At 41.1% G+C, this 23,804-nt stretch overlaps 1 protein-coding gene across 6 annotated transcripts in view; it reads left to right on the top strand.

Annotated features, from left to right (window-relative positions):
- FGFR2 (fibroblast growth factor receptor 2) overlaps positions 1-21,667 on the top strand; it is a 78,927-nt gene extending 57,260 nt beyond the window's left edge. For all 6 annotated transcript variants that reach the window (XM_088059927.1, XM_088059930.1, XM_088059928.1 and 3 more), the window contains 9 exons: positions 4,672-4,823; positions 7,404-7,525; positions 8,136-8,246; positions 9,055-9,245; positions 12,059-12,181; positions 13,486-13,556; positions 15,337-15,474; positions 16,230-16,335; positions 19,911-21,667. In XM_088059927.1, coding sequence (XP_087916053.1) covers positions 4,672-4,823; positions 7,404-7,525; positions 8,136-8,246; positions 9,055-9,245; positions 12,059-12,181; positions 13,486-13,556; positions 15,337-15,474; positions 16,230-16,335; positions 19,911-20,075 — 1,179 coding nt within the window. In that variant the 3' untranslated portion in view covers positions 20,076-21,667. The remainder of the gene's footprint in view (positions 1-4,671; positions 4,824-7,403; positions 7,526-8,135; positions 8,247-9,054; positions 9,246-12,058; positions 12,182-13,485; positions 13,557-15,336; positions 15,475-16,229; positions 16,336-19,910) is intronic.
- Positions 21,668-23,804: the final 2,137 nt, after the last annotated feature.

Genomic DNA, 23,804 nt, shown 5'->3' with positions numbered 1-23,804 from the left:
TGCCAGCCTGGGAGGGAGGGGATGAGGAATTTGTGGGGTTGAGCCTCACAAGCTGATTTGCAGGACAGGCTTTAAGTGACAGGACCAAAAGAATAAAGAGGAGCCTTCAGGAGGATGTACTTCTGTTTTGTAGAACCTTTATTTTAACAGATAAATTATAATTGAAGCAGACAAAAAGACAGTTCCATCTCTTGTGACTTGCTCAAAGTCAAGTACAAATGTTTGTCATCACTGAAGGTTTTTGTTAGTTCTGTCACAGCCAATCTGTCAAATTTGGACCCCCTCAACATGCACGTGTCTTAAATAGGAAGCAATTATTTTTTTATGCTTAGTATTTAAAGTACACTCCCATTAATTTATGTCTATTGTTGTTGTGGAGTCATGAAGATATAATGGGTGTATTTGTGATGAACAAAAACTGATTGGGTTAAAGCAGAGTAGTTCAAAATGGCAGCTCAATAATTCAAAATGATGATGGCAGCTGCAATGTGGAAAAAAAAAGTGATCAGGAAAAAGGAAAGTAATGGAGTATTTCATGTAATATTGAGCAGTAAAATGATCATTTTTTTAGAGTAATAGACTATGAGGTACAAAGATTAATATACAACTCTCAGTAAGATACTGTTGAGTGGAATCTACCTTAAGTATTTATTTTATTTTTTTTTCTTTCTGCTTGGATTTTTCTATATGGAAACCACTGTCTTGTCTCGTGGTACTTATTGGATATTATTTTGTGTGTAAGTGTTTCCAAATGAGGGGTGGTGTATGTGTTTTAAATGTCAGTACTTAACATTGGGATTACTCAGTTTTGTGCAGTGCATTTAACCTTGTGTTTTCCTGCATCAGGTCACTCAGATGAGCTGTTTCCACCAGCAGCTAACAGCCTTATTTACTAATTATAATATACAAATATGCATATGATTTCAAATTAACTTTTACTGCAGAGCCTTCAAAAAGGCTGACAGTTATAGGAAATCACTGCATGCCTGCTAAAACGTCCCAGCATGAGTGCCAGAACTGACAGATCTAGGCTCCAGGACATGGTATGAATTATCAGTGGAGGAAAACACCCTTCATAATCAATTACAGACAATTACACACTGCTCTGCAGCTGATTTTGCCACATGGCATTTAAAGATTCCAGCAAAGATTTGTTTGTTTTAAATGCTCCGCTGCTTAGAAATGCTTGTAAGGCATTAACTGAGAGCTGATTAAACCCAGTGTGTTGGCCAGAGGAAGAAGATGTAGTTAAAATGAGGATATAATCATGGATTGATGTGTGAGGTTTGGGTGCAGTGGGCTTTTCTCCTTCTCGAGTGCAGATAAGGAGCTAAAGGTCTGGCTGAGCCTGGTGCTGCTCTCACTTCTGGGAAGCTAAAAGCACAAAAGGAAGCACACAAGGAATATTTTCTGGTGGAGCTCTGCCTTCCTGTTGAGGTCAGCATGTGCCATAATGGTTCTTTCAGTGCTCTGCTCAACTCAAGCTGACTTTCAACTTTCTTTCTTTAATTAAGCACTCAAAATACCTCCCTAGTGCTGTGTCACATAAACAGGGTGTCAGCACACTGAGTGTGCCCCCACCATGTTTAATTCACCTGTATCAGGTGAACCTGCACGGTGAGGGGTTGGAGAGCAGAGCTGCACGTGGCAAACTGGAAAAAATAAAAAAAAAAGCATATAGAAAGCTGCCACTTAAATGTAGATTAAAGCTGACCATGTCTACTGACCTTAGAATAGGTAGGATTTTCCTCAGTCTTTTATAGTGTGCTCTAAGGCAGGGAAAAAAAGATGCTTGAGGGAGGAGAGATCAAAGGTTAATTCTTTCTTATTGCAGGAAAGGTGAGAGGCCATTTTGAAACAGAAAATCTCCCCCAGCCACAGACCAGGCTGGGTTGGCTTCATCTTTTCTGGAGCAGATTTTTATGGCCCTTGAGCTCCTGTAATTCCTTGTACTGCTGCAGTTAATCAATCAGGAGAATATTCCCTGGGAGTACAGTCCATTTGTCTTCTCCCAGACACGGAGTAGTTCCTCTGGATTTCTCATCATTCCTATCCATGTTAATGCACTTTGGTTACCTCCAGTATCTCTGGCCCATCACACAGGTCTGCTGCGAAGTAAACACATGGAGCTGTGTTAAAAGGAAAGCTGGCAGAGCCTTTAATCTGCTTTTTTCTATCCATTATTGCTGTTTAAGCTCTGTGTTTAAAATGCATCACCAGAGTATTTCAGTTTATTCTGAGTTTATATTTATAGGCTTTAACCAGGCTGGGGCTGCTGAATGGTGAGTGTAAAAACTAGTGAAAAAATGAAACTCTGGAAAAGATCCAGACAGTGTCCAGTACAATTATTGTGTGCATGAAAAAATAAAACAAAAACAAAAAACAAGATCCCAGAACCTAGAATTCTGGACCATTTCTGATACCTAAGATATCTAAATTTTGTAACTTCACTTCTCTGCCTTTCTGTTCCTTGAAAACAATGGCTGTAATGGCAAAGGCCATCACAGAAGTAAAGGGAATGTTAATTAATAAAGAATATAAGAATCAAGACTTGAATAAAGACCTTGGTAGAATGGCTGGAGAATAGTAAGTAGATTTTGGAAATGTGGAGGAAGTGATCATAGAGTATTGATAAATTTGTGGTGAGAGATGAAAAAATTGAAGCCAGAAATAACAGAAAAGTGGAATTCAGAAAAGTAGGGCTGGGGGCAGAGGAGCTGCCACACTGGAGATCTGCACATTCCTTGGTGCTGAGCTGGTCCATTTCATGAAACATCATTTTCAAACTGTAGTGAAATAATGAAAATGAGAAGGGAAAAAAAAAAATAAAAATAGGCAAAAAGCAGATCAGATTCCAGCCCTGGTTCTCCTGCTGTCTGGTCCAGCAGGTGAGCTCCCCTCTGCAGGCTGGGCATGGCAGCATCTCTCTCTCAGGACTCCATTCAGTATTCACTCACTGATTTATTTACAGCTCCATAGTCTGCCTTAATAGAACCTTTCTGTTTGTATCCCGAGTGGTCACTGGATTAATTTTCCTAGAGGAATGTGCCAGGTACTTATATTTGCTGAAAGTAAATATTAACATTCATGATGGTGGGATGAATGGTGGAAGCAGTCCACCTTGTGTTTGTGCAGTTTCACTCTCCCTTTCCACAGACACCACAATTTGCGTGCAGGAGCTGTTCCTGATATCAGGAAAGGTCTGTCAGCTGCAAATCTGGTCACCAAGATTAATTTTTTGATAGATTCCTTAACATTTTCTTCCTTACAAAACCTCTTTTCACCCTTAACCACCTCTGGTTTTAGAAAGATGCCTTATTAAATCTGAGACCCATGGAACAAAATTGTAGCCTGGTGACATTTTACATAAGCAAACCAGGTGGCAAAGTTGATCCTCATCCAGGTGATGAGGGTGTGGGTGCTCTGGTGCTCCAGGCTTCCAGCTGGGTCCAAGAGAAGCATCTCCTGCTGCCTGGTGTGTGGATGGGTGCCAGTGATGGATTTGTGGCAAGCTGGAGCCCAGCCTGGCTGCTGGATCTGGGCTTGGCCAAGACGTGATGGTGGCATGAGGAGAGAAGGAGGATTCTCATTCAGGAGGGGATGGCTGGCAATACAAGCATTTCTGTTTTGTGTTAGTATTCACTTGAAACTCTGAGGTCAGCAGATGTCAGGCTGCTGCTTGCAGGCTTGAGGAAAGAGCCTTACAGAAGATTCACACCAAATTTTGTTACATGGATGGAGCAGCTGCCTCCTTTTTCGAAGCATTTATCAATAAATACCTTTGGTACTCTAAGGAAGATATCGGGGCTGATGAGAAATCACACTCCAAAGTTTCAAAACTGAGTTATATTTAGGCCCTCTTCCCCACATTTCCTGTGGAGTCTTTAGCTAAGAATGTAGTTAATTGAAAACTGAAGTGTTGTGATAGCTTTTTGATGCTTTCAGTATTGAGTACTTGGAAAATATAAAGTAATGGAATTATATAGGTTGAAAAAGACCTTTAAGCTCATTGAGTCCAAATGTAAGCCCTGCCAAGACCACCACTAAACCATGTCCCACCTCAGACATCACATATTTTAAATCCCTCCGAGGCTGGTGACTCCTCCACTGCCCTGGGCAGTCCATCCATTGAAAGAGCTGTTCTTGATATCCAGTCCAAACCTCCCCTGGAGGCCATTTACTCTTGTGCTTTGCTTTTCCTTGGGAGAAGGGATGGAGTCCCACTTGGGTGTGCTGATTTGGGAAAAGATGTAGTGACATGGACAACTAGGAGTGGAAGAAGAGAACTTATTGATCACCTCTGTTCATGGTATAAGGTGCCCACTCGGATATCTGAGGGTAGTGATGTAAATACTGCCTGTTTATTACAAAAAAAAATCCTAATATGATAAAAAAAACACCTTCTGAGGGAATAAATTAAAAAGTTAGGTGTTTTTTGATTTATGGGACAGACTGACAGCCTTGGCAGCCATTAGAGTCAGCATTGTGCTTAAGGGGGAGGCTAAATGTGAGAACAGAGCACTAGAATCAGGACTGTAGATTCAGCCACTTCCTAACACCATGATTCTGAGCTGGCTTGGTATCAGGTGCTGGTGGTTTTCAGATTTTGGGCCAAGATTACATCTCCATCTTTTTTTTTCCCCCTTGTTGCATCTTGCATCGCAACCACAGGTGTCGGCCGACTCGAGCTCCTCCATGAATTCCAACACGCCCCTGGTGAGGATCACCACCCGCCTCTCCTCCACTGCTGATGCCCCCATGCTGGCAGGAGTCTCGGAGTATGAACTGCCAGAAGACCCAAAGTGGGAGTTCCCAAGAGATAAGTATGTAGCTCGCTTCCTCTGACACCACTTCTGCCTGTCTGAATAACCTTGAACAGCAAGGGAGGAGGAAGCATCTCTCCTCATGTCTCCCAGGGTTTCTCTAGCTTAAAGAAAATTCTCAGTTACCTGAAGCTGCTCTGAAGATCAAGATTCAGTTCAAGTGCCTTGAAATCAGTTTGGTTAAATAGGAACTAAATTTCTTCTGCCTGCAGTCCCGGTTATATTTTCAGATTTCTCGCACGTTTTCAGATGCTCTGCTGAAATGTAGCTCTGTTAGGAAATGATTTAGGAAAATTTGGTGTGATCTAGACTGGGAAAAATATCCACATGCAAGCATTGTTGAAGGGAAAGGGTGGTTTACCCAAGCAATACCTCTGAAAATTAAAACATGTTCCTTAGTTGACTATTTAATTGGCTAATATTTAAAAAAAACAGGTAATACAATATGTAGGAGATGGAGAAAGTCTAAATTATGCTATTGGACAATCTTTTCTTTCTGTCATGTCTCTGGGTATGATTTGGTGTTGAGTTTGTATTGACAAGTATTGATGGAGATGATTATTTTTAATTTAGGAGGACATTTTGCATGTTGAGTGCATGTATGTGCAATTTCTACGCCTTAAAAGTGTTGGGTTTCAAGCAGAGCATACTGAATTTTGATATATTCAAATTCATGTAGCTACATAATATTTTCTTCAAAGTCTGTTGACTAACGTGCAAAACGAGCTTTTGGATAGTCTAATTAAAACTGTAACCATATTGTTAAATATAAAAAAAGATGCAAAAGAGAGATAATGTTAACACAGGTAGAACCATGTTTATTTATCAGAATTAGTGCCAGCTTTAAGAAGTCTTTAGATGGCTTTGAGAAAATAAAACCTTTTATCATGGCCAGTTCTCTTTGGAAGTTCAGGGTTGTAACTTTTGAATAGATGAACTGTAATTTTGAGCCTTCTGATAACTGTTCTGGAAATTATTCTATTGGTTTAGCTGAAAACTGGAGTAAAAGGCTGTAATTGCCACCTGCAGCATTCTGGTCAACAGTGGGGGTCTGTATATGTGCTCATGTCAGCCCATGCCCTGGGGGGATACACTAAATGCAGAAAATTTTAGGGTTGCTAAACATTTAAACCCAGTGCTCAACACAAATGTAGGTGGAGCAGATTTGCAATGAAAGGAGGCTATTTAGAGGCAGTTTATTAGGCTGGGGGGCAGCAGGCACACAATGAGGGGTTTGTTACTTTGGTCCTAGCAGGGCAATAGCACATAAATTAACCAGTTTCCAATGCAAATGTTTGTTCTCTGCCAAGACCTTAAATTCAGTTTTAGTTCTGGAGAAAACACAGGGTGACCTCAGCATAGCATATGCTGCCCTTCAGTCTTTGCACCTTTTTAAAACTTGCATTTGCTTTAGAAACCAATCCAGAACAGCTCAAGGGATTCTCACCAAGCAGGAGCCCACATGTGACAGTGTGAGCTGGCTGCCCTCAGGAGATAAGCAGGGTTTCAAACCACTTACCCCTCATCTAACATCTCTGCTGATGGTATGACAGCCTCTCCCTGTACTTCATGGTGGAAGACAGGTCTCCATTCTTTTAAAAATGAGTCTCTCCGTCTGTGAAATCCTCCTGTTGACAATGGAATGTCAGGTCCTTAAGAATTTGTTTATGAAAATGCTTGTCTGAATCTGGCCCCTACGTTGGATAATGTTATCAGCATCACACTCACTGAGCATCCTCCCTGGCTCCTGCCACAGCACTGCTGCTGGATGTCACACAGCATTCTCTGCAAGTAAAGGGTCTGCCCATTGAGCACTTAGGCTGGAATCAAAAAGATTTTGCCCAGAAGCTTTCAAGTTTCTTTTTTATTTCATCTCTTTCTCCTCATGAAGCTGAGGTCGACATCTCTGTTTCTATCTGTTAGATCTGAGCAGGTTTTGCAACCAGGAATATGCTCACTCATTCTGCAGAGCCCACTTAGTGACTGCTCCTTTTAGGAGGGTTTGATCTTGGTGCTATGATTGCAGCCGAGTTTGTTTTTCCCAGTTTCTGCTTCCCCTTGCTGAGCAGAGCCTGGGCTCTGCGGGCAGGAGGCACCTTCTGGTCCCCTCAGCCAAGACTCTTGTGGCTGCAAAGAGCCTGCAACCAAGAAACAGCCACTGTGCTGGACCCTCTGTGGCCGAAACTTGGCTCTCATGTCCTTGTGGTCAGTGTGGAGACAAAGATGACCAGCAGTGTTACCGTGCCAGGAGAAGCTGGCCTGTTGCCGGCTGCTCCCCGCTTCCAGCCACGCTCTGATGCTCCTTGAAAGCTCTGCCCCTCCAAACTGTTTCCACCCCACATCAAGCACAGCCTTGAGGAGAGTTTAAAGCTGGGTTTAGTGACTGATGTGCCTTTCTGAGACGCTTGCTCCACCATCCCTAAGAAAACGCACCCAGGCCCTTATTGGTTCCATATGATAAACGCCTCACGCTGCAGCGTGGCTTTCAAGTTGTTGAAAGGTTTTATATTTAGCCCTGGAATTTCACTGGCTGCACCCTCCACCAGATGCTGTGTCTTAATCTGCTGTTTGCACCTCCAGGCTGACGCTGGGCAAACCCCTGGGAGAAGGTTGCTTTGGGCAAGTGGTCATGGCCGAAGCGGTGGGCATTGACAAAGACAGGCCGAAAGAAGCAGTGACCGTGGCAGTGAAGATGTTGAAAGGTAAGAAAATTGGGCTGTTAGGGATCAGAACGGGCAGTATGGCAGCTCTCAGCCACAGAATTTGCTTTTGTGGCACCTGAACTCTGTCATCGTTGTGGCGTGGGTCAAAGAGCGCATAGCTGACCTCAGCCTTCAGCGGTCTGGGGTGTAAATCTGCAGCCTTGACAGCCTGTTTATCTTGAGTATTTGGGAGCCAGGAGATGTATTAGTGTTGTGTGGGTCTCTCTGCTTTCAGTTTATTTCATGTCAGAGGCTATCCTTGTGTAGATCCGAGCCCATTCAGTCCAGGTGGTTGGTTCCTATTTATTTTGAATTTAATTGTAAGGTTAGATTGCAGGAAAGGCGGTGTTACTGGAGATTTGACAGCTAAGGACAGTTTTTTATGTTTGATCTTGCTTTGCTGCCTCTTTACATAATAACACTGAAGAGTTGGTCAGTCCACCAAAGAGGCTATTTTTTGGTAAGACGTGATACATGATATGCAGTGTAAACTGGAAAACAAATCCCATATTCTGCATTTTGAGCCACACATTTTACACCAACTGGTGAGCCTTACTGAAGCTCAGGTTGGCACACTAAAATATATGAACTGAACCTGTGTCTTCTACAGATGATGCCACAGAAAAAGACCTCTCTGACCTGGTGTCAGAGATGGAGATGATGAAGATGATTGGGAAGCATAAAAATATCATCAATCTTCTCGGAGCCTGTACCCAGGATGGTGAGTAGAGAAAAGAAAGTAAACCAGGACTTTCCAACACGTCTGTGAAGGTCTCATTAATCATAATTTTTCAAGAGGTTTTAAGGAAGCAGTCATGCCGTGATAGGATTTTTAGGTATTTCTTTAGCTTAACAGCAATATTTGAACTTCTGTTTCTCATTATAGTTGCAGCCTTAATATGAGAAAGGGTCCTATATTATATGAAAACGCTCTAATCCCTTGCTGTAAGGAACAAATGCTCTTTTGCAGGGCCTTTTTACCCATGTCTGCTGTTCTGAATTGTCAGCCCTGCTTTAGGAGAGCTTGCACCCTACAAATTTGAAATGAGTCCTGGAAAAGCTAATTATGCCACATAAAGTGATGCAGAATGGCATGACACTCTGGAAATTAAAAAAACAAAATTTAAGAAGCACTTTTCCTTTTGTTGGAGATCTCAGGGTATTTTTTGATTGAAAATATTTGTTTTTCAGTGCGTGACATGGTCTGAAAGGAACAGGCACTGGGGCAGCGTTTAGGTACTTTAAGGCACTAATTGTGGCTCAGCCACTCCTGCTGTGGAGCTTTGGGCAGTCACTTCCAAATTGGTATAAATTTGTATAAATTTATACAAATTAGAGTTGTTTATATCCAAACCTCTTATTTTTTATTTTTTTTTAAAGCGATGCTTACCGCTTTCCCGCTTTATTGATTCAGTTATTTATCACAGCGCGCTAAAAGCTTTTTTACATTTAAAAAAAAAAACCAAAAATCCAAATAATTTTACCCTGGTACCTGACCCTGCTTTTCCCATGGCTCTTTTCACCCCAAGGTCCTTTGTATGTGATAGTGGAATACGCTTCCAAGGGGAACCTGCGGGAATACCTGCGAGCGCGCCGCCCGCCCGGCATGGAGTACTCCTTCGACATCAACAGGGTGCCCGAGGAGCAGATGACATTCAAGGACCTGGTGTCCTGCACCTACCAGCTGGCACGAGGCATGGAGTACCTGGCTTCCCAAAAAGTAGGTGGAGCTCAGCAAGTACAGCGATTTTTTTTCAGCTTGATTTTTGTCCTCGTCTCGTTTGCGTTCAGGAATTTGGTGGGAGAAGGAGCTGCCTCTAACAGGAGGTTATGTAATCCATGCCTCTCCAGATCAGTGGGAAAATCCATGCACTTAAAGGTTTTTCATCTTTGTTTAGCTATATTGCTGAAGTGAGGCCTGGAGTGAATCGTTTAAGGTAAATACCATACAGGTATCTGCAGTTTGAATCCATAAACACAGGATTTGATTGCACAAGTCCCACGTCTCCACCCATGAGGCAGCAGGCTCTGTTGGCCTTCTGTTTCCAGTCAAACCAGCCAAATCCTTTCACATCGTGAGGTAAAACAAATGAAAGGACTTACAGAATAACAGCAGGCAGGGTTGAGAAGACCCAAGACACCAAGGCAAAAATAGCGGGCAGAAGAGGCAAAAATAAGTGGAGTGTATTAGTCACTTAAATTATGCACTTTACTTAAAACTGGTGTTTTCAGGAGAGTGAGCTTGTTGAAAGTATTTATCCTGTTATGTCCCCAGATACTTATTTCTAAAACCTGTCTTCAAACATTTCTTTTTAACCAGCATTTTGATTAAATTATAGTTATAAAAACTTAAATACCCCTGTGTAACTAACTCTGTAAACATACTGTGGCTTAGTGGACAAGCAATCCTGGATACCCTGGGTGATGTTTGAACCCAAAGGCTAACCCAGAGCAGCAGATACCAGTGATACCAATGATAAGTATTTCCTGCAGGGTGTGGGGTTGTTAGTGGGATTTATACCGATGTCCACTCCCAAGTATGGAGCTGTTTTTAACCAAAGACCAGGGCTGAGTGTAGCTCTCCATTCCTGTCGTGTGGAGTCATGATTTTGGTATTGTTCCTTCTGCACTTGTAGAGGTTGGGGAAGAGATGGAATCCAGGTTTAATTTTGCTTCTCTTGTTTTGAAGCAGTAAATCTTAGCGCAGCGGGGTCGGCAGGGTGATGTGCGTGACAGCAAGGCACAACTCATCTAATGGAGTAAAGCAGGGCTATTGATTAGGTGACACACCTCAGGATTTCTCTTCTTGAGATTAATGCAACTCCTGCCTGGCAGTGAGCCACATCCCAAGAAAGCAGAGCTGATGTGAAAGGAAAACATAAATCTTTTCATTGGGATCTTCAGAACAAGTGTCCTCCTGAGGAGCTCTGAAGTGCTGCTGTAGGACACTCCCAAGAGCCACTGCAGCCTTTTTTGTTTGCAAAAGCACTTGATGGGTGCTGTGCTGAGCTGGACAGAGTGAGAGGCATTGCCCAAGGCAGAGGGAGAGCAGGGGCAGCACAGAGCAGAGCTGTGCATTCCTGTGCTCCAGATATCCCACCGCTTCTCTTTGTATTCCACCCGTTCTTCTCCCCTTAGGGATCCATTTACTGAGCTGGAATAATAAGAGAGCTGCTCTTCTCATGGAATTCCCATCATGCATGAGCTGTGAGAGGGGCAGTGCTCTTGTTATTTCAGTCCAGTGAGGGGCTCACTGAGACTTCAATAAAGGAAAAGGTAAAGGTGATGTTTGTTCACCCACCCTTGGCCTCACAAGAAGTTTTTGCCTTACAAGCAGTTGTACTTAAAAACAATATCCCAAATTCTAGAAAAAGTATTTCCAAAGTTGCATGGATGCTTTTTAAAAGTAGGAAGCTTGGCCCATGTTGTTTCTGCCACCACAGCATTGCTGATGCTGACTTAGAGGACTGATGGGATGCTGAAATCATGCACTGTTGCCTGGTTCTGTGCTCATGAAAGTGTTGCTGGAGCAGGTTTTTCCTGGCAGTTCCCCATGGCTAAGCCAGTGAGGAGCAGAAACTTCATTTTACCCATGTGGGATAAGAGATCTCAGCAAGTTATAGAGCAAGAAAAAACCTGGTTGTTGTATAGCTTTCTGTAGTCTGTCTATGAACATATTGAAATAAAACATACATCAAGAATTATCAAAAATTAAAGAGGGGGAAAAAATATATTTTAGTTGAAAATAAATAAAATATCCTGCTGGGATTCAAAATGCAATGTTTCTTACCATGCCCCCATTGCCACCTTACATCAACCCTAATAAAGGTACTTGAACACAGGAATAATTCTCAGAGCAGTCACAGAGTCCTCTCAGTGTCAGGCTAATGCTGACATTAAGGAAACATCTCTCAGGAGGTGATAGGTTTCGTTTCAGTATCAAAGCTGTCTTAAAAACAAACAGTCAAACCCTGATTGTTTTGTTTTGTTTTCTTCTTTTCCTTTGCATAACTGCATTTTTATAGTCTTGTGGTTGAAGAAATTATACACACTTTAGACATCCTGCTGACAATTACATTAATATCTTTAATATTAAAAATTGTTCAGACTGACTGTCAGGTTTTATCTGTGGTGAGACAATATAATTTAAGAGAAACAACACAATAAAAATGTTCATTAACAGTATTTCTGATGAAACTGCAATACCTGTACCTGGGCACATACAACAGAGATAGTTCACAAAGTGCTTGGCACAACTTGGGCCACCACCCAGCTTTCAGCCTTAGCAAAAATATAAGATTTAAGCAGACCAGGACTTTGTAAGACACCTCTTAGGGCCATTGTTCAGCTTGGAAATTGCAATAATTAAGAAAATCATATTTCACAGGCTTGTAGTGAATGTGTGGCTTTCCCACCTGGTCATTTAGGTTATAATCTATAAAGAAGATTTAGTTATGGTGTTGAAGCACTTCCACTTTTGCAGCAGTTGATTTCAGTAGGCTGGTTTTTTTTTTTCTTCTTTTTTGTTTCCAGTGCATCCATCGAGACTTGGCCGCAAGAAATGTTTTGGTAACGGAAAACAATGTCATGAAAATAGCAGACTTCGGTTTAGCCAGAGACATCAACAATATAGATTATTACAAAAAGACTACTAATGTAAGTGGATGGTTTTCTAATCTCTGGAAACAAGGGTTTCTTTCAGTGATTCATTTCAGAACTATGGTTGTAAACTTAATGGGCTTCTTGTACAACAGCCTCACTTTTCATCTCAGACAAAAAAGCAGAGATCAAGGACACGAGCATTTCTGTCTCCTCTTACAGTGATAGTTGGTTAAAAAGATAAGCAAAGAGGCTGAATATTGGAGGGTTAGAAATGCTAAAATAAAATATAAGAATTTTATTTTTATTGTGTCTCTGACTTTAGTCAGTTGTAATAAGTGTAAATAAGTGGAAATATTCCTGTTGATCCAGCTGGTTTAGCACCCAGCCCAGGATCTTGAAATATGCTGTAGAAACAATGCCAGCAACAACCACAATAAAAATTCTGTTTCCTTGTGGTGATGTGACATTCAGCCTTCTGCCTGTGCCTGTGCTTAGCTTGTTGGGGACAGGTTGTAGTGGTGATCTCAAAGTGGGGCTAGAGATAGAGAAAACTTCTTTGTACTCCCCACACTGTCACTGTTTTGCTGCTTAACCTGTACCAAATCAAGAAGATAAAACATTTGGGATGTAGCATTGATACCTGGTTTGAACTTCTTGCACCTCCTTAGGGGATCTCTTAAAGTCCTGCTGATCTGCACTTGGGTTTTGATGGGAACTCTGCAGAACTCATTGGATTCTACAGATTTTATTTGTATAAATATGACTTCTTATTAACAATCATGCTAAGTGGCTTATTTATGAAAATCACTAAGTGATTAATGGCATTTTAATGGTAACATCTGCCTATTCCAAAAGCCAGAGTCACCATGTGCAGCAGTGTTGGAGGAGATTGAACCTTCTTCATTTCAGACTCAGTGCAATTCCCAAGCAACAGGCAGCTCTGACTGGGAGCTGTGGGTCACTGCAAAAGGGACAGGAAAACAAAGTGCTTGGCTTTAGTAATCAATTGATTATTTCAGGCAGGCCTGTTTTTCAGAAGTTTATTAATTGTGGGGTTTTTTGTCTTTAAAGAACCATAGCAGAATGATACTTTCGATTTTGATCTGCTTATCCTACCATTCTCCTAGCAAGCAGTCTGGGAAATTTTTGGGAACTCTCAATGCTTTTAATTTTATCTTCAATGCTTATATCCATTTTTATAACTGTCTCTGTACTTTAGCCCATCTTACTATATTCTCACTGAAAATGTTAAAGGTTAATTATTGTTGGTTTGCATTAGCAGACATCTCTTAGAGAAAAAGAGAAATCATCCCATAAATTGCTGCCATTTTAATTTCTCTTCCCCTCCAAACTCACAGGGGCGGCTTCCAGTAAAGTGGATGGCTCCAGAAGCTCTGTTTGACAGAGTTTACACACATCAAAGTGATGTGTAAGTGGCCTGATTTCAATGGGGTTTTGGGGGTGGGAAGGAGGGGCTTGTTTTGCTTTGTGTTTGTTAAAGTTTGGGGTATTTCATACGTGTTTTGCTGTTGTCCTTTACCTTTAAGAGTTTTCATTCTGTTTCACATATTAATGGATGGAACAGGACTTGCCCTTAGAAAGTGAGGATTTTATGGTAGACTGCTAACCAGTGCTCTGTTACTAATCTGCCCAGCTTCAAAGCACATGAAAGGTGGAAAATGCTAACCTCCTTCTGTCACTGCGGAAGTTTCCCCCCTTGAACTTATTTACGGATGTGCAGCTACAAAGAGTCTATCTAATTTGCTTGCCTTTTGACATACTCTGGACTTCCTTCAAGTTTAAAAAAAAAAAAAAAAAGAAAACAAGAGAGAGAAAAAAGAATAAAAAATAAAAGGAGAAAGTTCCTGAAAACTTCTTATAAAAATCTGTGCTAAGATTGGGTGTAATAAAACATAGGCTGGGTATGCTGGAAGAGTTTTCTCTGTTTTTCAGAAGTGGTGCTGCTTCCCAGCAGTGCTTCACATGTAATAGGAAATCATTGGACTCTGACACTTCAAAAATCTTTTAATGTGTGCACAGAGCCACTGGCTGATGCAACTGCTCAGGGTTTATTCTGCTTCTTATTACAGTTCTGTGTGCATTGTGCTTGAAGTAGATGTGTATTTTTTATGCAATAGAGGTTAAGATCCTGTTACTTTTATTTTTCAAATAAAAAGCTGTTAATTGTAAAGGGCTGGATGCTTCCCAGCAGAGGTGCAAAAGGTTGTGCAAGTCAGTGCAGGGTTAAAAAGGAAAAGGGCAGGACGGAGAAAATAAGGAAGTATCTCTTCTTTCTTTAACCTGGGTGCAGTTTCCAAGCTGTTCTCTTCTTAAGAAAACTATTTACTGAGGCATTTCCTGCAATCTCTACATCATTTATAAGGGAAGCTATATACACAGGTTAAGGGTGGACCAAACTTGTGTTTTAAAATAACATCTTGGCAAAATATTTGAGTGAATGTGAAGTAAACCACTTCACTGGCTTGGGACTGAGAGTCAGCCTGAGCTCCTCAGCAGCCAGGGAGCAGGAGGATTTCAGTGCTGGGACTTGGAGACTCTTGGCCCTATGGTGGCTTTGAAGATGGCTAAAGATAATATTATTGTAAGTTTGTGCAAACAGTTTACTAAAATACCATGCTGCAGAGCTGGGGGAGCTGCTGGGGAGCCAGAGCAGGTTCTGTGCTGGTGCTCACCTGGCTGAGCTGCCTGCCAGAGAGCCCCAGCTTGCCAGCCAGGCAGGATGAGGCAGGAAAACTGGCTGAAAAATTATCCCACTTCATTTCCTAGCAGAAGTTAGCAACAAAAGAGGAAAGAAAGAAGAAAGGAAAAAAGAAAAAAAAGCAGAGTGATGCAAAATATTTTTGTTTTGAACAGTCTGCTTTTTCCAAAATATCCTGCCACATAATTGCACCCCAGCTGAGCTGTGAGCACTCTGTAAGTCATTAAGCTGTGAAGATGCAGTGCTGGGCAGTAGCCCCTGGGTGCTCAGAGCACACCAGACAGAGGAAAAAAGGGTATTTGGGAACATGCTGGGGTCAGTCCCCATCCCAAGTGCTGCCCATGCCTCTGGTGCCCTTCCCAGACCCCTGTCCTGCTCTGGGCAGGCAGACCTGGGCAGAGGCTGGTTTAAACACCTCTGGGAGGGGTGGGATTCTCTGTTCCCAGCAGCCAGGCAGACCTACTAATGCAGCTTTCTCTTTGATTTGCAGTTGGTCGTTTGGTGTGTTAATGTGGGAGATCTTCACCTTAGGAGGGTCACCCTACCCAGGAATCCCAGTGGAGGAACTTTTTAAGCTGCTGAAAGAAGGGCACCGGATGGATAAACCTGCCAACTGCACCAACGAGCTGTAAGGACCCTGATCTGTTGTAGCAGGGCTGAGGGGCACAGCTGTACTGAATTCTGTTTAATGCTGCCCCCAGAAGAATCAAAGACTTTCAGAAGTGCTTGGCTCTAGAATATTTGGAGGGTATAGATGTGTAAGGAAAAGGTATATGGGAAGGATTTCAGGAAATGTTTGGCAGAGGATGCTTCTTTGCACACCCTGCTGTGATCCTATTGCAGAGAGAAGAAATCATCTACAAGCCAGTCTCTGTCAGTGTTTTTACACCCATAAATTTTTGATTTTAATGTTACTAACGTGGAAATTCATAAATGTTGCACATGCCGCTAATCAAATGTGAGGTACACCAGGCTGCTTTTGTACACAACAAAATACATCTGGGAACTTCTGTGTTAACACAGCATTATCTCCTGGTGATGTGGGGAGTGTGGTTTCAGATATTTCAATACAGACCTTTAAATACATTTAAATTTTTTTGCATTTCAATTTCTTCACAAAGACTGCAATCCCTGACATGCAAAAAATATTGTAATTTAATACCTTTGAAGTTCCTGGGCCACAGGATTGGGCCCACAAAAAGGTAATTCAGACACTGAACAAGGGAGAGACAGGAGTAGAGGTTTGGGGGTTCAGTGGTCCATGAGCAGAGCTGTGTGTGCTCGCTGCTTTCCTTGTGAAGGGCAGCACTGAGTGTGCATGGAAAGGTTTGTGAGGAGGATGTGTAATTTTAATTAAGCCAAGCAAATGTGTGTTTCTTCCAGCTATATGATGATGAGAGATTGCTGGCATGCTGTGCCTTCTCACAGACCCACTTTCAAACAGTTGGTGGAGGACTTGGATCGGATTCTCACTCTCACGACTAATGAGGTAGGTAAATTGTCTCCCCCCCATAAGCTGCTGATCGGGACAAATGGTTCAGGGGACAGATGGAATTTATTCAATTATGAAATGCTGCTCAAGTTCACTTCTTGTTCTGTTTGTCATTGTCCTCTGAGGTTTGACACAGCTAAACCGTGTATCCTATGAAATCCTCACTCACTTGCCATTATGCCTGGAATTATGTAACTAAAAAGAAACACATCTTTGAGGAGTTTTCATTTATTCCTCACTGCATCTCGGGATGTTTTGTCAAGGGACTGCATGTGGCAGGTTGAGGGGCAGTGTTTGTGTTTCAGCAGGAGCTGCAGGTGAGGGAGGTACGTGGAGCTCGTGGTGGTTCTCATTTGCCAGCTCAGTTTGATTCCCAGCCATGCTATGTAGGTCAGAAGAGGAGAAATCGTCAATGGCAGATTTCAGATGATGTGTCTGAGAGTGAATTAGGTTCACTGAAATAGCTCTCTGTGGAGGGAATGAGGACCCAGGGGGGATGTGCAAACAGCCATCCAATTATCCAAAGGTCCTGCCTAGCACTGCTTCAGGTTGGTGTATGTGAATGCAGAAAGGTTTTATTTGAAGAGTGTTCTTTCAGAGGTCTGAGATATTATTAGTTTTAGCAAGGAACACACTGATTAGGGTATTCACACAGGAATCAGTCCTCTGAACCACGTGCACCTTTGAGGAAAATCACAAGTGATGGAAATGTTGATTCTTCTGGTGGAAATTTCTTTTGAGAGAAAATACTTGGTGTCCCAGAAATATTCTACATACTGCTGTTACTTCTGAGAAATGAAATGTTTAATGGGAGCAAAAAAAAAAAACAAAGCAGTTACACAGGAAAGTTGCAACAACTTGATTTGACCATTTCAAAACAAGATTTTCGTACTTGTTATTGCTTCTTTGTAGAAAAAAAAGAGATTTGAATCACTCTAGGTGGCTCCTCAACATTATGGTCTAGTTTTTTAGAATTGTCAGAGAGATAAATAAATTATGGAGCAGCTTTGGGAAAGCCTTTTGGCAATGGAGATGACAGGAGAACCTGAGTAAAGAGATGGCATTTTTTATGATCATCATTTCCCCAACAGATCTGTTTGAAAAAGATTCTTTGGCTTCAGTAGCAGCTGTAATTTTTTAAATAAAAATAAAAAAAACATTTTTAAAGCTTGCTCTAAGAAGTGGCACCTTCAGGGCTGGCTGAGAGATGTGGCAGGACTGTGCTCTCCCTATGGAGTGATGGATGTAGCTCTGTGTCCTGTTACCATTTTCGCCTCATACAGTACTGCCTGCATCTTTTCCTGCCTAATTCATATATGATTTCACAAGGCTAGTTGGAGGTGGGCTGGCTGCCACTGCGAAGTGCTGGGTGGCTTGGACTGGATTTCTGTTTGCAAATTCAGGAGGGAGGTTCTGGGCTGCAATTCCAAGCCTGGGAAAGGATATTGCTTTCTTTTCGCATGTGTTTAACCGTCGAGCCTTCCCAACTCCGTACTGCTCATAGACCTGGAATGATCTCAAAGTTAACCTGAAAAGGCCTTTAGGGTTATGTAAATTACTTTAGACTAGAATCATAGGAAAAATGTCTGGAAGAAGCTTAGGAACACATCCAGTCCATCTGATGGGCCTATGGCAGGGCCCACTATACGTTTGTCATTGCTGACAGATGTTTATGTAACTTGTCCTCACAGATCTCCACTGCTGTATTTTGGCATCGCCTCTTGACAGCCTGTTGCTTTGTTTTCCTAATCTCTAATCTTTCAACATCAGATATTGCTTTTGTCCTATTTACCCTGGACATAGAAAGCAAATCATTCCACTTGTCTTCACACGCCTGTTGTCATCTCGGTGTCTCCTGAGAGCTCCAGCGTGGCCCATTTTCCTCCACAGCTTTGGAGATCGCTGATTCTGTAACCTGTGCACTTTTCCTCAAGTGCAGGTCCTCCAGGCTCGCTTCTGCTTCTCCTCTCCCCACTCTCCCTTTCCCCCCAGAATCACATTTTTGGCCCAGGCTCAATCTGATTTACCCAACAACTCAGTTTGCTGGGGCAGCCAATAATTTCTTCTGCTTTTGTGCAAGTAATGATTTCTGCTTAAATAGTAACGTCTCACTCTTTTCCACGTTGAATCATCACTTGTTGCGGTTTTTATGTGTTTCCTTGCTGGGTTTTTTCCCCCTAAAGTCTCTCACTCCCGTGTTTCTGTGGCCCACTTGAGCAGAAGTCACCAGGAGTCAGCCTTGTGGCTGCATTGCTTTGTTAACACCAGAAACCAGCCTGGTGCTGGTTCTTTTGCCCCTTGGTGTGTCCCTGGCTGTGGACACTGGATAAGGATCCTGTCTTCAATACTCAATTCATATCTGGGCCACACCACATCTTCTGATACGATGAGCTATGTCTGATGGACCCTGGGAAAGCCCTGTATCTTCAAAGACTGGGATGTTTTATTCTTCTGTCTATTTAGAAAATATCTGTTACTTCTGCTCACGTAGGGCTGATTTGATAATCCATAAATACGTATCAGGATAAAATATGTATCAGGATTGCCCTGGTGGGTTTTTCAAGAGCGTGGGCAGCCACATAGTCAATAATCAATAAATCCAAACTCCCTCCTTTTGCTCCCTATTGAATTTTCCAGCATTTTAAAACTTGCATACCACACCCTTCTTTTAAAATGGTGACCATTTGTTAACTGTAAGATGGTAATGATGAATCTCTGACTTAAAAAAGGAATGTTAGCCAAAGGACTAAATTACCCCAAACCTAAGCATGGCAGCATAAAATAGTGACTGAGGTGGAAGACTCGTCTCGTCAGTACGGTCATAACTTGTGGTTTAGCAAATGAAGAGATTGCATTTAAATGAATGCAGCTGCCTTTAGAAGTTGAAAGAGAAGGAACATTTCAAGGGGAAAAATAACTTTATTCTCTTGCCAAAACTGTTGTTTCTAGCAAAAGAGCCTTAACCCAAAACTTGGATTCAGCAGATGATATTTCCTTTTTTAATGACTGCTTTGGTCATGGCTACTCCGGGACGCACAACACACAAATATGTAGTGTAAAAAACCCAAATCGTGTGAATTTGATTTTGTTTTTCTTTCAGATCTTTTTTGCACGTATGCCACTGCATGTTGAAACACAAATTTAATATCACAGAATATAAAACAGAGATTCAAAGTGACCAAAGGAATACAAAGTTGGAAGCGTCTTTCCCTCTCCAAATCACTACCATGTGCTAGAGAAAAATGGTTCTATTTAGGATGAAATTTCATTTTTATCATTGCGAGTGAAAAGCCCTCTTTTGATGTGGTTGCCATGTTTATTCCCACTGACACAGCTAATGCTGGTGATGTTGGACTTCAGAAAATACCGTGTTATTGGCTTGGTTTTTCTTTCCCTAGTCGAGCTCCTTGTTTTATGAGGTATTTAAGCAACAAGGCAGTTTCGAATGCAGTTGGTTCACGGAACCGAGCGTCATTTTTCAAACCGCTCCGTCCCAAAACCCGAGCGGCGGTGACGTGCTCTTGTCAGTCCTCTTCACTGACTAAAACCAGCTTTTATTCCTCTTGCCACAGGAGTATCTGGACCTGAGTGGGCCTCTGGAGCAGTATTCACCCAGCTACCCCGACACGAGGAGCTCGTGTTCCTCGGGGGACGACTCCGTGTTCTCTCCCGACCCGATGCCTTACGAACCTTGTCTCCCCAAGTACCAGCACATGAACGGGAGTGTGAAAACATGAAAAGAGCAGCAAAGAGGCAAGAACATCGAGCTACCTACAGTATGCAAAGCAAAAGCTTTTCTCCAGGACCTTCATGTTTCTGCTTGTACATAGGAAATATGGGAAAAGAAAAAACTAAAAAGAAGGAAAAGGAAAAAAAAAAAATTTGGAGGAAAGCGGTCAGAACCTACATAAAGATTCTCATTACTTGCAGCTTTCAGATGTTCCCAAGAAAGAAGAATGTTTATGAGCTGTTTCTAGATACCCATTGCTATCAACTTTCTGGCTTCCTGCGAGCTGCAACAGACTTTGTTTGTACAATGGACCAGTTGGACTTGAGGCAAACTCTGGGTCTGCCTTTCTTGTTTATTTTGTAATATTTGGAGAAAATATATGTTGGCACACACTTACAGAGCACAAATGCAGTATATAGGTGCTGGATGTATGTAAATATATTCAAAAATATGTATAAATATATATTATATATATTTACAATGAATTATTTTTTGTATTGATTTAAAAAATGGATGTCCCAATCCACCTAGCAAATTAGTCTCTTTTTTAACAGCTATTTGCTAAATGCTGTTCTTACACAGAATATCTAAATTTTCACCATCCAAAGGTGGAAAATACTTTGCTTTCAGGGAAAATGGTATATCATTAATTTATTAACTAATTGGTAATGTACAAAACAGTTAATCGTTTATAGGGTTGTTGTGTTTTTGTAATTTAAATGGCATTTCTATGCAGGCAGCACAGAGGACTAGTAGGTATATTGCTCAGACTTTACTAGTTTTCAGATCTTTAAGAAAATAAATATTTACAGTATATAACTAATTTGGGGGAATTAAACTTTCAATTTATTTGTGTTTAAAAACTGCAGCGTCAGATGATTGTTCTTATCAAAACCAAATCCTTTAACAAGAAACTCTTTTTTCTTATAAGGTCCAAAAAGCAGAGTTGTTCCACTCCAAAAAAAAAAAAAGAAAATAACATTTTGAAGAAGGTTCTTGAAGTAAGGAAAGGCATGAGTTGGTCTATAACCACAGCAGAACAGACTGCTCTAAAAGGAGCTGAGCTTCTACCCTGAGTTGCACATGCATCAAATTATCTACAATTCTCTTGCCTCAGTTGGATAATAGGTTCCAGACCTTTTGGCCTGGATCTTTTGCCTTTATCCCTCTATTGTAACTTAAGTTAAAAAGAGAGAAGTTGTTTATAATGAGAACTTGCCACAGGAATATCAGTGTATTTTTAGGGGATTAATTCATGCTGACTCCAGTATTTCCTTCTGAACCATTCCATAACAGTAGGTGTAGCACTGGCCTCTGCTAGAATATCACTGTTGTTTGTATCTTTTTTTTTTTTTTTTTACAGAGTCTTGTATTTTCAGAGCATTCACGTTGATATGGCCATGGAATATGAATGCAAATTTCACTGTTTTATGTGGTGGTGTGGTTGTTTTGTTTTTGTTTTGTTTTCCTTTTTTTTTTTTGATAATTTTTTTTTAATTGGGTAAAATAAGTATTAAAATCTGTTAACTTTTGTACTGACAATAAAATGTTTCTACAGATATTAATGTTAAAATTACAAAATAAATGTCATGCAGCTTATTTTTCCTAATCCTTTGTGTCATACAAAATGGTTTCCTGAACATCAAGTGATGGAACACGTCCAGAAAAGCTTCCTTTAGATCTTATCATAGATCCTATATTACAAAGCAATCCTTTCAGGAATAATGCCTTCACCTCTATCTCATAAAATGTCTACTCATGAAGAGCATGGGTTATTTGAGTAAACATTTGTACAGTCTTTGGTGGGAAATGGCTTGAAGTGTTCATAATGTAGACCCAAAGTAAGTTCTCTTTTTATTTAGGCTGTATCCTTTAATTAGTGAGGTTTCTGATTTTTTCTGGAGAGGCTGAAGGACTATTTGCATGGGAGATTTTTAAAAAAAATAATAACAGATGGAAAGAGGCAACACGGCAAGAGTTTCAAAGTTTTCTGTTGTATTTTTTTCCTTTTTTTAAACTTGAAAACAGAAGGAGGACACCCCAAAATTTATTTGTGTTGATTTGCCTGTGCTGGAGGCAGAAATAGGAACTTTATGGTCACGTTTTGCTGCAGGTTAGCCCGGAGAGGGATGTTGGATGTGATCATCACCACGTGCTCTGGAAGTGCTCCAGACACCAAACTGTTCTTTGGTTCCTTTCTGCCTCTTTCTGCTCTGACTGAAAACCCCATGGCAGCCCTAAGAAACTTTCTAAAAAAGTTCTCGTTAAAAGCTGGTGGTTTTCAATTAAGAATTATCTGATTGGAAAATTCCCACTGACTTCACTGGAAACCATAATTCCCTTTCCCCACAACCTCTATTACTGTTAACAGCAACGGTGGCTACTGTGACAGAAACCACAATGTTTGTAATGACACATGTCTGGTTTTAAGATTTTTTTAAAGGCTCTCAGAAGATCCTGAATCTTGCTCTTCATTGTTTTGAAATGGATTTAAGTGCATCTCCACTACTTTGATACCTTTTTAAAATAACAGGGTGAAAACATGCAGAAATGCAGTGGAAAGGTGGTGTGGTTAATTTATGTAAATTTGTTGCCCTGATTTGTTCTTATCAAAACCAAATCCTTTAACAAGAAACTTTTTCTTATAAGGTCCAAAAAGCAGAGTTGTTCCACTCCAAAAAAAAAAAAGAAAAAAAAAAGAAAATAACATTTTGAAGAAGGTTCTTGAAGTAAGGAAAGACACGAGTTGGTCTATAACCACAGCAGAACAGACTGCTCTAAAAGGAGCTGAGTGAGGAAATGTGGTGTAAAGGTGCTGTTAATTTATGTAAATTTGTTGCCCTGATTTTGTTCCAAACAGGTGATTTGGTTTTGCTATGTTCATTTTTTAGCTCTCAGAGAGTTAGGTTTGCACCTTGGAGGTATTCCACAGTTCCACAAATGTTATCTGAAGTCTGTTATGTCATTTTCTTAATTTTCTACTGTAATCACTGGATTAAGTTTTTATTCTTTCCTGATGTCTGAAGACTTTCTTCTCCACTGCCTGCTGACTGATTTCCTTCTGTGGAAACCCTGGCTCTAGAGCAGGGCACAGAAGCCTCATTTTTGGAGGGGAGAAGCAGAATATCCTCTGTATGGAGCTGCAAGAGGAAAGAAGGCAGCAGAAGAGAAAATCTGGACATGAAATTTATTCAAAGGGGAAATCCTACCTTTGGATTGTTCATGAGTAGAAGGGTTGAGGATTTGGGATTGCTGTCTTGTCTGAAAATAAAGTTGCCATTAATAGGAGCAGTAGTGGAGAGTGCATTTTGTCAGAAGTGGATTTATATTGATGTGGACAATAATGAGGGCTGTGTTCTGCGTGTAATCAGTTCCCTTCAGCACTTCCTTGTTTCTTGTCCCTCCTTTAGGTACTGATGTGAATCAGCTCTGTGTAATATATGGGAAAATGATGTCAAAATGAGGTTTGTTACAGCTCAAATCCATAAACAAGTTCATATTGTCTGTTTTGGAGGGTTTCCACTTTTTTTACTGTAATTTAGCAAGTAGCAGGGGTGATATATATCACACAAGACTGCAATTTTTTGCTATGATATACCCAGTGGCACAGGCTGTATACATCAGATATGAATATAGCTTGTTCTTTTTTCTGTTGGTGTTACACCATCCAATATCTGGTTCGTTTTGCCTTTACAAAAGTAAGAGTTGAGCTGTGTTATGAGTTTCAAATTTGTCT

The sequence above is a fragment of the Pseudopodoces humilis genome, chromosome 9 (assembly GCF_049639895.1).
Source record: "Pseudopodoces humilis isolate 2021_Gansu_Grassland_sample_001 chromosome 9, ASM4963989v1, whole genome shotgun sequence".
Taxonomy (NCBI): domain Eukaryota; kingdom Metazoa; phylum Chordata; class Aves; order Passeriformes; family Paridae; genus Pseudopodoces; species Pseudopodoces humilis.
Note: the sequence above shows the minus strand (reverse complement) of the source record. Positions and strands in the feature narration are given on the sequence as shown.